Consider the following 14314-nt stretch of genomic DNA (forward strand, 5'->3'; position numbering starts at 1 on the left):
AACAACTGCCGGAGTGAAGAATCAATTTTAGAATGCATCATAGTCAGGATTAAGTTTTACTAATATAATAGCATACAATAACCAGATTCATAAGTTATAGTTTAAACATAATCATATTGAAGTTCAAACATTACAAACCAAACCTTTGGATGGATGTCATCAAGTGAAGCTTTTATAACCAAGCATGCTCCTGCCATATCAAATGGACCCTTAAGAAGCTTAGATATCTCATACTGATCTAGAATATCACTGACACCCAATGATGCTTCATAGGCTTGTTTATAAAGCCCATAATCAATAGCATTCATCTCAGCCAACTGATTGATCAGCTTTGCTTCCTCTACCTCGAGGACAAACAACAAGGAATCATATTTTTTTCAAATAAGAAAAAATAAAATAAACTAGCATGGCCTATTTTATTTGTTTTAGTGGTGTTAGCAAAGGTATATTTTGAGTCGTATGACAAGGAAAGCCACAATTTTCACCTATTAGCAAATTCTGGCCAACCTTCGCAAAATAGTGATTTCCCAAGTTATATATATATATATATATATATATATATATATATATATATATATATATATATATATATATATATATATATATATATATGGTATATCATTCACCACTTTTAAGCAGTATGGTGGATCCAAGGCAGAAAGAGGATTAACTATATAACAGAAGTTTACAGTAGCTAGAGCCTCGAGGTAATATAATTCTGGTTTAATGAAAGATGCCACGCACAAACACAGGGCAATATTTGAACTTTACGAAGGAGATCCAAGAATGCACCACTAATATAATCAATGCATACATTCACCTTACAATTATATAAATTATTATTTTATTATGTTACAATATTTTACCAAGAAAAATAGTTGTAAAACAGATGTTTTTGAAAAATATTAGTCAAGATATATATATTTTCCCATAATCAATGTGTGAATCCCTTTACAAGAAGACATGCAACCAGCTGCATGCATGCATGAAATGATATTTTTCTGCATAAGTACCAAAGGTGCTCTGATTTGACAAATCCAAGTTGAAGGTTTCTAGCTAGTAGAATTTGCGTTTGGAGGCAAAGGGTCTACATCAAGGAAAAAACATTATACTTAAACATGTAAAACAGGTAAGTTTGTGCAGAATCTTCTAAAGAGAGGTTTCCCTATATTAGTAAGTAACATGAGAGGAATAAACAAGTTATAATTATCTGCTTTTACATGCTGTTTCATTTTCTGTACTTGCATATAACTACTGCAAAGGAGAATCAGAAAAACCTTTTCAATCAGTAAAACTAACAAGTAAAAGAGAGATAAAATTTTTTGGTGAAACATCATTTTTTGAACAGGACATAAAGAGCGGATATCAAAAGGGCATGTGACTTGAGTTTTTGGTATTAATATTGGTCCTTCATCCGGTAGACACGGAAGCATGACAAGTCCTCGTGATTTCTGATTGGCATGCAAGAGGCTTTTGGTTGCACACCAAAACAATATTTTTTTATAGGTAATTGTAATTATTAGAAAATAAAACTAAACCTAATTAATAGTATAATAAAATTGACCATTGTATTATAATTTTATTTTATTTTATTTTATTTTTATTCTATATAGGGATAAGAAAAATATTAGATAATTGAGAGGTAAAGAAAATAACCGAGTACTTTTGAAAATTAAAATGATTGAGGCATATATGGATGGTAGATAGATGGACCAAAGAATTAAGCTAAGTTTTAGAGATGTCACATCAATAATAATAGACTAATAGAACACTATCTTTTTAATCACGAAGAATTTAGAAAAAATTAATATAATTCAAAAAGTATAACAAGATCAATAACTAACCACTTGAAAAAACGTATATTTTATTGATGTTTTATCAAGGTGAAATTTTAAAGAAAACGAGATCATTGACTTGAAATATATTTGAAGAATATTTTTAGGAAATTACAAATTTTATAATTTTTTTAATTTGTTTTGCGTTTAAAAATTATGTTTTTAGTTTTTATTTTATGTTTTGGGATTTTAGCTTTTTTAGGGTTCTCCAATATCTTTTGTAGTTCAGTGAATCTCTTATAGATACATGTAATCTCTTATAGATACATTTACTTCTTTCTTTTTCTAGAGGGTTCATCTTTTGCTATAAAAGGAGAGTTCCTTTCTTGTAAATGATCTTAGAATTTAATGTTTGTGAAAATTTTCCAAACTGCAATCTTGTTTTCTCTAAGATCACTTAAGTTATCTTTTTCTAAAACTCTTCCTAACTCCTCTCTTGTAAGGTTGGTCGAACCTCATTAGTAAACAAACAATTTTTTAACTTGTACATTACATTTCGGTTTCAAAAAATCCGAATCATATCAAAACATGATGGAAATTTCGTAGTTTTTACGAAACTATATGCCTCAGTTCAGTTGGATTTGATGCCTAAGGGGTATATTGCCCTGGTTCAGTGAGCAATCGAGGAATAAAACCCTACAAATCAAACTTTTCACCTGATAGTTTTTTCGAAATAATCCTCAGTTCTCTGAGAAAAAAAAACTTTGTTTCCCCTCTACAAATAAAACTTTTCACCTGACATCCTTTTCGAAATAGGCCTACTACCTCGGTTATCTGACCAACTGAGGCAAAATGTCTTGCCAAAAGCTAACAACCTCTATATCTAAACGTTCCAAATCTATTTTGTCAACCTCTATTGTCTCGGTTCCATTTGCACCAATGCCATATGGCCTTTATGCATCGGTTTAACCGCTTTAACCGCGAACCGATGGCCATAGTTAGAAATATTTTCAAATTTGCCATTTAGAATTTTATTTTAAATTTTTCTGAAAGGTTAACAAAATGATTGTCTTTAAAACGAAAATAATAGCCTCTTTTATAGTTAAAATTCAAAAGCGTAAAACAATAACCACTCTTCGATAGTTAGAAAAGTAAGAAAGTTGGAGGAAGAATAAAGTGAGAGAATTGAAGAATGAGATGACAAATGCTGCAAGGCACAAGATTGGCTTTCCAAGCTCTTTTAGGAGCCCGCCTTGCTCGAGAGGGGCGACGTCCGACTCATAGTGGTCGCGTAGGACGGCCTGAGGGTGTCGATGGAGGTCCGAAAAGCATTCTGGCCGAAAAGAGCCAGTTATTCGCGGAGAAGCTTCGCTGCGACAGTGCGTTGTCGCATTCGGTGGAGATCAATGACTAAGACGACGTGGAAGCTGTGATTTTGATGTATTGTGAGGATCTCAAGGACAAGTTGCATTCCATGGGCGATTGGGTTCCTAAAGTTTTGAGCTTGCTGAAGGTTCCTAAAGTTTTGAGTTTGTTAAGGTTGATGTTCGTTGTGTTGTACATTCTTTTTGTTCTTGTTTCTTGACATCAACTATTGATGCTTCATGAAGATGCGAGTTTAAAAAACATGATGATCACGACTTGAAACACACTTAAAGAATTAGTTTTAGGAAAATATAAGTTTTATAATTTTCTTTATTTTTTTTTTAATTTTCTTTAATTTGTTTTGCGTGTGAAAATTATGTTTTTAGTTTTTATTTTATGTTTTGAGCTTTCTTTTAGGGTTTTCTAAACTTGTGTGGTTTTTTTATAATCTAGAGATCAAAACCTACTCAAATACTTTTAATCATATATTGAATTTGATTTTTATCAAAAGAGTGGATTCTCTTGATTCTTATTTTAGAAAATTGGTTCTTATGAGACATTAACATCTTTGTAACAAATCTTTTTTGACTTATCAATGCTAAATTGTGGGGTCATTCCATTCCTGTATAATTCTGCATTCTTTATTTGTTTTTCTTGTGCATATTTTAGAAGGAATTTAAAGTAAAAAATGATAGTAATATTTTCCGAATAGGATCCTATTAGAGATAAGACAATTTTACTGTAGTATATAAGTGAGGTGCAAATTACACCTTACAAAGTCAGTTTGTAAGGTTAAGTTAGACTTAAAAGTTCACTTCATAAGATAGTATCAAAGTCATCAAAGTTTATCATAGCAAAATTTGTTGTTTTTGGGTCTAGTGTGCCATTTGTTATGGAGAAATTTGTTACTTATTTGGTCTATCGTGTCATTTGCTATCGGACTACTATAAGATTATCTATTAATGTTTGAGATATATATGTCTCAACACAAGAAACGTGTATTGAAAATCCTGCATCGATTAAAAGTAAAGTAGTTTCACAATATATTATTAATATAAACTTTATTTTACAAGTTAATTTTCTAAAATTAAGTTAAACTTAAAGTTTATTTTTTAAAATAGTGAAGGAAAATACTAACCAACTAATTTAGAGAAGTGTTTGTGAGATAATATTTTAGAAAAAGTTAACTTTGAAGTAATGTATATAAAAAGCTATATATAGATGTTACAAGGAGTTAAATATATATAGCTTAATAAAAGTTAAATTTTAGCTAGAGAAGTTGAAATGTTTGGCTGGAATTCTCTTAAATATTTTTTAGTGGTACGTGTATTTTTTTCTTTGTTCTTATTTTATGAGCATTAGTTAGTTCAGGGTTTGCTTGATGATTTTTCAAAAAGATTTTTTTTATATAAAAATAATAACTTCCTTTAATTTTAAACAACAAATTACACTAAGCAAAGGTGGAGTACGGTAAAAGGTTGACGAAGAGGAAAAAGAAAAGAAACAATAAAGGAAGTGGTGTTGTACTTTATAGTTAAAAGAAGGTGAAGGGAGCATTATTTGAGCGTAAAGCATGGTCCAAAGAGGAGTCATGCATGGAAGGACGTCCCTTTGATTAGTTAAAGTTGATCAGACAATGCAACTCATCTCTGGTTAGCCACTTTTTGCGGTAATGCCACCATTTCCAACCAAGATTAATTATCAAACCAAACCCAACTTTACTATCTTCATAATTTTTCTTTCCACAAACTTTATGAAATATTTCGTCATACCATACTAAAACTACATGTTTTCTTAAGGTTGCTGATAAAAAATGTTTCTTAATGTTTTTCCACCTCAGCAATCATTTATATTGATGGTTTTCTTTAAAGATGCTTCATTCGAAACTTATCTGATTAAGACCTGCCACTTCCCACACGAACACCAAAGAAATACTCCTACAAAGTATCTCTAATCAACTCAACAAATTCTAGTGAAACGATCCTGTTATATTAGAAGTTCCTAGTTAAATAAAGATAAACAATTTAGAATATATAAATAAATACAAACTTCAACTCTTAAACTCATGTGAGATTAATTAAACTTAAAATCCATTTCTTAAAACATCCATTTTATATTTTAATAATATCCATAATTATTTATAATTCATAAATTCATATACATACGTTTACATAATTGTATGAAAATACATGTAATTTTTTAAATTAAATTTATATAGAAAATATCATTTGTAATCTTAAACTTTTTTATATTGTTTCTCCTGCAGAGTCACTCTTATAACTGATAAGAGGCATGCATATTAGTTTGAACATTTCAGTGATTTGAAAGAAAATATAAAATTAAACACAAAACGCGTTTCTTTGGGAGAAAGAAAGAAAAAGCAATGAAATGAGCAAACACTGTATGAACTAGGAAAAGTAAGATGAAAATTTCGGAAATTGCAAATTAGATTATATAATTGTATATAATTAGTTTGTGTGTGCGTATGGTTTTGTTCGTTTCATTTTTCTGTTTATTTCATTCCCAGTCACTGCTGAGTTTGACGGAAAGACTGAGGTCAAGCAACAAACACTACACTGCGCGCGCACTTTTCGATGGGAAACTGCTTCTCCGAAGTCACCGCAGGCCGCGCCGCCATCGGCGGAACCGCCGGCGATTTCCGTAGTCTTGCTGGCGCTCCAAACGACGCCGTCGAGAACTTCCTCAGGTCTCGCGGCCACCACGGTCTCTTTTCTCAGATCGAGGTTTGCTTCTTATTGAGTTTGTCAGCGTGTTCTGTTCACGTTCTCTTCTCACTCGCTTTCAGCTGTGGAAGAGCTTTTACAGTACAATTACCTCTTGTTGTGCTGCAGTTGTCGTTTTCCGCTTCTGGCTTGGGTGATCGTGATGTGCTTTTCAAGGTTCGTTTCCGTCGGTTAAGCGTTTGGTGAATCTGAACCGCTTGCATCCTATCTTACCTATTTAATTTGGTTATTTATAGATACTTGTTTCGGTTCCGTTTTGTCAGAATTGGAATTGAACTTGTACACTACTCGATTGTTTCTGTCTTTGCTTTTGCTTAATTAGCTGATGAGTAATTAATCTCCGCCTTATGCCAGCACAATCATCTCTCTTTAGCAAGTTATTCACACAGACATTTAGGAAAGAAAGAAACAAATAATAGGAAAAATTATGACCATTCCAATTAGAACTAGTTGAATTTTAGTTAATAATTTAAGAGCGTAGCTTGGGGTCATGAACTGCAATCTCTGTCAAGTTATGAAAATACAGGAAGAAAAGATAACACGCTAATCCCGGCCAAGTGTAAACTGAGTCTCCTTAGTAAAAACAGAAGAAAGTGTAACAATTTTTTTTCCAAATGATTGATATTAAATTTAAAAATACTAACAAATGATATTTTTCATACAAACAATATGCTCTTGTGTGAAAAGAAAAAATGAAAGAGATAATGTTGAACTCCTCAAAATCTAATAGCTTAGCTGCCTTCGGGTTTCAGACTAGACTCTACTCTATCCTTACGTTCACACAAGAGATCAAGGAATATCTAAATAAACCTCGTTAACGTAGTTGTGCGAATAAACCACATGGACCAATGGGCCGCTGTCAAGTGTTCATCTGTTTATACGATTACCATACCATTTTTTATAAAAATAAAGAATATTCTTTCAATAGCTAATGTTCTTATCTTTCAATTAGGTGAATCTTGCTTCCATCTCAGAGTTAGGATATTTAATATATTTATTTTTATGTAGAATAATCCGATGATGGTTCTTTATGCAAAAGGCAAAACTGGGGCACTTGAGGAAATTTGCCGTACAGAAGTTGTTCTGAATTCATCAAGTCCAACATGGATTACTAAACACACCCTCATTTATCATTTTGAGGTTGTGCAGGTTTTAGTGTAAGTTTGAATGTGATATTTTATACTTCTAACAAGATAGATGAACATTTTTTATTTTTACCAGATGTTTTCTGTAAAAATTCTTTCATCACAGGTTTCGTGTGTATGATGTTGATACTCAGTTTCACAATTTAGATATAAAGGTATAGTTTTTATGATGGCTTGTACACTTGGTTCGTTTTTTAGTAAGATGTGGCTCCAATATAAAATGTTCTCGTCACATTAGATTCTAGTCTATCATTTCCAATTTCTTAGAATTTTATAAATGTTAACAAGTCTATTCATACAGTGGTTATAAGTTTGTATCTGAATGAATGACATTTTTTTCTGTCGACGCTTTTATATTAGTAATGCTATCATTGATTATCCATACTTCTGTACATATGTTTTTTTCTCCTTCAAAGTGCAAATTTATAACAAATCAGAAAGCTTGAATACTTTTTTCCCAATTTTCTTGATTTTACTGAGAAATGTGTGCAAATGATTCTGGCTTCTGAGAATCTTGTAATGTATTAAGATATGAGGGGAGGGAAAATGCATAGGTATCATCTACCTTGAGATAGGGTGTGATAAATTAATGGTCTGTTATCTTGTGTAGCAGTGTAGGCTTACTTACATAAATGGTTTCCTAATAGCTCGCATGTGAACCACTAGATAACTACTTAAACCAGCTTTTTTTCTTTCAAATAGCTTAGGTTCTGCTCAACTCCTATAACTTAGCTTAAAGGCTGGGCAATAATCATCCCCAATTCCATGAAAAGATATTTGTTTCGCATGTTGGCCTTTTTGTTTTCTTGTTCATTAGATGATATAACATGTTTGTAGAGAATATCAATGTAAAAGTGTCCAGATTTTAACTATTTGGTTTACTTTTGCAGATGCTTGAGCTAGATGAGCAGCAATTTCTTGGTGAGGCTACATGTGTACTGTCTCAGGTAACATGGAGAATGTTAAAGTTTCTGTTGACACAGCTCTGACAATGAAAAGGAATTCATTGCACTACAAATGAAGTTGGATCTTTATGATCCACAATTTAATTATAGATCCAAATTTATGATCTTGAAAATGTGTAACCTTTCTGTTTTTAGGTCATTGATCATTTGTTAACTACCTAGCTTATTACATGTTTTTTAAACCAAGAAAGAAATGCTCATTATTCGTCCCTTTGCACTATTTCAGCCAAATTTACAGCCCAAGAATTGTGCACAATAATAACTAATTGGCTTCTGCAGATAATCACACAGCGTGATCAATCATTGACTATAGATCTACACACAGAAGATTCTTTGAGATCTACATTGCCCAAAAACTGTGGGAAGCTCCTGGTGCATGCTGAGGAGTGTGTTAGCTCAAAGACTGCAATAGAGATGGCGTTCAGGTGTTCAGATTTGGAATGCAAGGATCTCTTCTCAAGAAATGTATGCACTTGTGTTCTTTTTCTTTTTCGCATTATGAGGAGTGCCACTCTGCTATAATACGTTTTTTTTATGTTGTAGGACCCCTTTTTATTGATATCAAAAGTTGCAGAAGGTGGTGTCCACATTCCAATTTGCAAAACAGAAGTTATAAAGAATGATCTTAATCCAATATGGAAATCTGTGTTTGTGAATATCCAACAAGTAGGAAGCAAGGTATATAACTTAAATACAGTTATGTCATTTGGTGTGGCCAATAACGGTAATGTTGAACTTGGCCATCACACTTTTGGATTGCCATTTTTAGTTTTCTTTGCCTGTTAAAAGTATCTTATCCTTTTTGTTTCAAAGGTTCCTTCAAATAGTAGGCAGCGGGGTCAAGTTACTTTATGTTCAAAATGTGCGTCCTGTTCATGAAAACAAACTATAATTTAGAAATGTTATTCTTCCATAATTTCTTCATTTCATCATTACATAATACTGTGTTAATATTGACCATGTATATTTTGGCATGATGTTCTATATATAGTTGAATTGAAGCTATCTAATTTTTCATTTTTATAATTTACAGGAGAGTATTTTGATAATAGAGTGCTATAACTATAATAGCAATGGAAGACATGATTTAATTGGGTAAAGCTCAGTTCCTTCTTAATTATCTGTCCATGTTTCCGTTATGTCTCTGTCTATGCTGAAATGCATATTAGGGTTGTTTATTCTTGATTTATCAGTAAAGTGCAGAGATCTCTGGCTGAGTTGGAGAACATTCATAATAATGGCCAAGGAGAAAATTTATTTTTGCCATCTTCTGGTGGACAAAACCATGACAATAAGGTCTTATATTACTATTAAATTAATTTCTATCATGAATTCCTGTCTTTTCCTTAAATTAATTTCTATCATGAATTCCTGTCTTTTCCTTAAACTAATTTCTATCATGAATTCCTCTCTTTTCCTTAAAGCTTACATGACTATAATACTACAGGTGTTAAAGAGCCAACTATTTGTGGACAGATTTATTGAAAGTGTCCAATATACTTTCTTGGATTACTTGGCGGGGGGATTTGAATTGAACTTCATGGTGGCTGTTGACTTTACAGGTGCAGAACAATATCCTCAAACTCGTTGTACTAATCTTTGGGTTAAATATAATGATCGAGTGATGGAGAATGACACAATAATATTATGATTATTGTATTTGTAATTTTTAAACTTTCTTACTTGTTTTAAGTCTTATGTCATTAATTGCTTAAAATTGAATATCTTATTCCAAGATGTGATAGAACACCAATTCATAAACCAATAAAATAGAATACTGAACATAAAACAATACATAATATAGCAATCTTCATACTGTCCCAAAGACAAAAAGTCTTAATCATAGATGTTGGAGATCCTACGCCAACTAATGGTATAGTCAAAATAGTGTATGAATAGAGAAAATCCTTACCTTAAAAGCTAATTTTGAGGTTGAAACCCAAATTCTAAGAATTCCTAATACAAACAATCTGCTTACCCAATTATTTGAAGAATGATCATGAATATGAATCCTCCTTCCAATCATACTAAACCATTCATAAAGTATTTCAATGCTTGTTCTCAAGAATTTTCAGAAACTGCCAATAACATCTCAATTTTTTTAACATTATAAACTTCAACAACAATGACCTTATCCCATCAGGTTAACTTGGCTGCATGAATCACATGTCATTGGGCTCGATTGGAAGCCAAATTCTTATGGATATTATTGGAAAGTCTCTTTAACTGCAATCATTCCTATTCCGCTGTAGTTGCCACTTTTTTTGGGACTGCTTTGATTGGGAAGGATCCATATTGACTCTCTTACCAGACCTGAGTTGTATACACTTTGAATTTGAAATGCACTGGTCCCACTAGGCATGCCAAAATTTAGGAACAATCTTTGGTAGGTATGCTAGAAAAAGTTTGTCAAATTTGAAAAAACTAGCTAATTGGATGCTAAAATTTATGTACAATCTTGGGTAGGTATGCTAGACAAGTTGGTCACATCTTGAAAAAGAAAAATAGTTCATTGCAAATACAATGATTCCATTTTCTATTTGACAGTTAGCTAAGAAAGGGACTATGTCTATTAGCAATGGGCTCCTAAGCTGCATTCAGATATGCAATTTGGCCGAAATTGTAGAGAAATACGGATGAATGTAAATGATAAAGACATAAAACTGCACGCTAGGCAATATAATGAAAGAGGGTACATGAGAATAATGTTTTTGTTTCCGTTTGGTCTGTGTTGGGTTGGGTATCTTAAAGAGATTACAAATTGTTGTACGCATAAGAAGCATTTGTTTCAAGTTATAATATTGTATTTCTTGGAACACATTCCCAGAAATTATACCTAAGAATGTTATTCCCAATAAACATGTTTTGGTTGCAATTTAGTAAGTGTAGAAAAAATATTTAATTAAAAATTGAAAAGTGAAAGTGGAAGAAATGTGGAATAACAGGGTGGATAGTAGCGGTAGGTAGTTATTGTAGAAAAAGTTCCCATGGAAATATAAGATACGTTTCACTATGAGAATAAGAAGCAACATTAGAGAAGAATAAACCTTTTATATTCCTATGAATCAACAACTTATGGGAATATTTATTCCAAACTTATATGGAATATGGGAATGTGATACTTTTTCATTCCGAACCTCTATTTAGGTGACCAGCTGGTTCTGCAGATGCATGATACATCATTTGCACCAATTTGTGGCTGCTGTGTCTAAGTACTCCCATTTTTGTCTCCGGTGTCACCTCTGGGCAATGTGGCATTTATCTGTTTTGGATAGGTACTTCTTCACCTTCTTGGATCATCTGAAGGTAGGTCAATATGTAAAGACAGTACTGGGCCCTCTTGGGTTCTTTCAGCTGTGGATCTACTGAAACTTCCTCCAGCATCCTCCTTCCGCCGTTGGCATGGCTATTATTCAGATCATAGTTACAAGTCTAGCCTCTAATTCAACAATGGATATTTCCTAACCCCTATTTAAGAGTTATTATACGTTATGGGATTTCTACTCTTGCGATAGTATTAATCATATTATGTTTTTCTATTAATTTGCCCATACTACTTGGCACAGTTATTACTTTGTTCTCATTTTTTTATAACAGTTTTCCTGTTTTAAATCAGAAAGATACCCAAACTTATATTATAGCTAATTTGTTATGTTTGCTATTTCTGAGATAACTAACATGAAAAATAATTTTCTTTCTGAAATATTTTGCTGATACATTAATTTTTACCCTTGCTAAGCACTGTTTTAACACAGAGGTTTACAGCAATGGTAGAATTTCAATACAAATTCACTATTGCTTAGATAATGTTACCTTTGGTTTTCATAGTTCAAACTACCACCCAACCGCTAAGTAGTAAACAGTAATCCTCCTCACTCAATAATGGTTTGTTTTCAATTTCGATTTGTGCGCTTGTCTAGGTGGAGTTTGGATGTGCTCAGTTTACCTTGAGAAACCATTTGTGGGTTCCCCAAAATTCTAACCCTCCGAGTCCCTTGTTGTCAGACGCAACAGCTGGTTTGAGGTTGCCCTCCCCACCCTCAACACCGTTTTTATATGTGGGAAAAAAGTAGAAAACTTAACCTAATGGATAAGATGCTTCTGTTTATGCATGAAATGAGGGGGGAAGAAATATATTCTTACAGTGACCCTTCTCTTATTTACCAGCTTCGAATGGAAATCCACGCCTTCCTGATTCTTTGCATTATATTGATCCTTCTGGACGGCCAAATGCATACCAGAGGGTGAGAAATAATTCTTGGTTTAAATTCACAACTACATGTTTAAGTGATCTATCATTGACGTGCTATGAATTTATTTCTAGGCAATTGTTGAGGTTGGGGAAGTGTTACAGTTTTATGATTCAGACAAACGATTTCCTACTTGGGGATTTGGGGCACGACCAATTGATGGTCCTGTTTCACATTGCTTCAACTTGAATGGAAGTAGTCATTATTGTGAGGTAGAGCTGCTATGTCTGGTCTTGTGTATTGTCATATTGAAACAGGTCTTTGTTAGTTAGAAGTTTCTGTCTGTTGTAGGTGGAAGGGATCCAAGGAATTATGATGGCTTACACAAGTGCCCTGCATAATGTATCTCTTGCAGGACCTACTCTTTTTGGACCTGTCATAAGCACAGCTGCACTGATTGCCAGCCAATCGGTAGCAAATGGTGGAAGAAAGTACTTTGTTTTGTTAATAATCACAGTAAGGGTCAATATACTTTGCAGCGTTCAATAGTTATCTCTGAAAGTAAATTCTAATTTTACCTCATTGAACACAATCTGTATGTTTATTATAACTTAATGGTTCTTTGGTTGTTTGTCATGTATGTTTCCGTCTAGTTTGCCTTAAAACATCCATAATATTATGCATAGTAAGCATGATGCTCTGTATTTATGTTACATGTAACAAAAGATCACCTATCCTTCTTACTACTAAGAATTTTATGAAGATTTTTCCATCACCGCTGCTGAGTTTTAATTGGTATGCTCCAAGGATGGAGTAGTGACAGATCTTCAAGAAACAAAAGATGCCATTGTTAAAGCATCTGATCTGCCATTATCAATCCTCATTGTTGGGGTTGGAGGTGCTGATTTCAAAGAAATGGAGGTAATAAATCAAACCTGTATGCTCTTCATACGTAGAGTTGTAATGTTAGGTGTCTGAGGCTACGAACCGTGTTTGTGAAATAATTTTTTTGTCCAATTTCCTGTTTAGGTTTTAGATGCAGACAAGGGAGAGAGGCTTGAGAGTTCATATGGACGCGTTGCTTCACGTGATATAGTCCAATTTGTTCCATTTCGGGAGGTTCAAAGTAAGTGTCATTTTCAACAATTACGATTGAGATAATGATGAGGGTTTCAGCGCCTAGTATGAGATCACTGAGAAAGAAAAATTATATACTTCGCAAAGAATAAATATTTGGTGAATGATGGCTAACATATCAAAATAATTGCAAACTTTCCTCTTGCAGGTGGATTTTCAGTTGTTCAAGCACTTCTTGCAGAATTACCGACTCAATTTTTAACTTATGTGCGGAGCAGAGATATCCAACCAAACCTCTAGACATGTAAAAACTGTACATAAGGAAGTTTTCAATTCATTGGTCATTGTGCAATTTAGAGGTCCTTTTCTGTTCTTCAATCAACGAATTCGGCTAAAGGGCTGAGGAGCTGTTGCTTTGTGCTAATTAACAGCTCAAGAAAGGTTCGCCTGCTAGCTGTCTTATCTAAAGGATACTTCTGATCGACCCTTATGATTGCCATTTCCTTTTCCTTTTTGTGCACGTGTCCTTTTGGGTTTTCCTAGATGATTGATTTGTCTAAAGGTAGTTGCATTAAGTTGAAATCAATGTTTTCTTCCAACTAAAGACAAACTTTAGTCCTTTTGCCTGCTCTCCATGGTATGATTTGTAATGGAAATCCAATAATTTTTGGATGTCTTTAGATGGCATCACATTTACAAATACAAAATAATATGTATAAAAAAACTTTAGCATAGCTGATGTCTTGTTTTTAGTTCATTATGCCCATTTATTAAGGACAGCCTTGCTGCAAAAATTGTTGGTGACCAATTGGTCTTAAGTTTGAATTTAGAAATATCTTTATATATACTTGCTTGGGTAATATTGTATATAATGATTCTTCCCTATATCTTTGTGTAACGAGTAGTCTTCTATAGATGGTCCATGATACACCATAATTATAATAATTGGGCATTGTGTGGTCTTTGCATACTAGATTTTCGCTGTCGGAGATGATATTTTGCAGCGGTGTTGATGTTAAATGAAATACAGTTTATAACAGAAATCCATTTATG

The 14314-nt window shown here is 33.1% G+C and overlaps 1 protein-coding gene across 2 annotated transcripts; it reads left to right on the forward strand.

Annotated features, from left to right (window-relative positions):
- Positions 1 to 5421: 5421 nt before the first annotated feature.
- Positions 5422 to 13995, forward strand: LOC124828288 (protein BONZAI 1-like). 2 transcript variants are annotated; one of them, XM_047301545.2, is made up of 17 exons: positions 5422 to 5557; positions 5668 to 5884; positions 5993 to 6040; positions 6893 to 7041; positions 7136 to 7184; positions 7920 to 7976; positions 8274 to 8459; positions 8538 to 8672; positions 9028 to 9089; positions 9188 to 9290; positions 9442 to 9556; positions 12162 to 12238; positions 12319 to 12456; positions 12536 to 12700; positions 12992 to 13105; positions 13214 to 13310; positions 13470 to 13995. In XM_047301545.2, the coding sequence occupies exons 2-17, from the start codon at positions 5735 to 5737 to the stop codon at positions 13559 to 13561; spliced, it is 1737 nt and encodes a 578-aa protein (XP_047157501.1). In that variant the 5' UTR covers positions 5422 to 5557; positions 5668 to 5734; the 3' UTR covers positions 13562 to 13995. The 2 variants fall into 2 exon arrangements, with proteins under 2 accessions (XP_047157501.1, XP_047157500.1); XM_047301544.2 differs by lacking the exon at positions 5422 to 5557 and having other exon boundaries at positions 5588 to 5884.
- The last annotated feature ends 319 nt before the right edge of the window (positions 13996 to 14314 follow it).

The sequence above is a fragment of the Vigna umbellata genome, chromosome 2 (assembly GCF_029865625.1).
Source record: "Vigna umbellata cultivar VRB3 chromosome 2, Vumbellata_1.0, whole genome shotgun sequence".
Lineage (NCBI taxonomy): Eukaryota > Viridiplantae > Streptophyta > Magnoliopsida > Fabales > Fabaceae > Vigna > Vigna umbellata.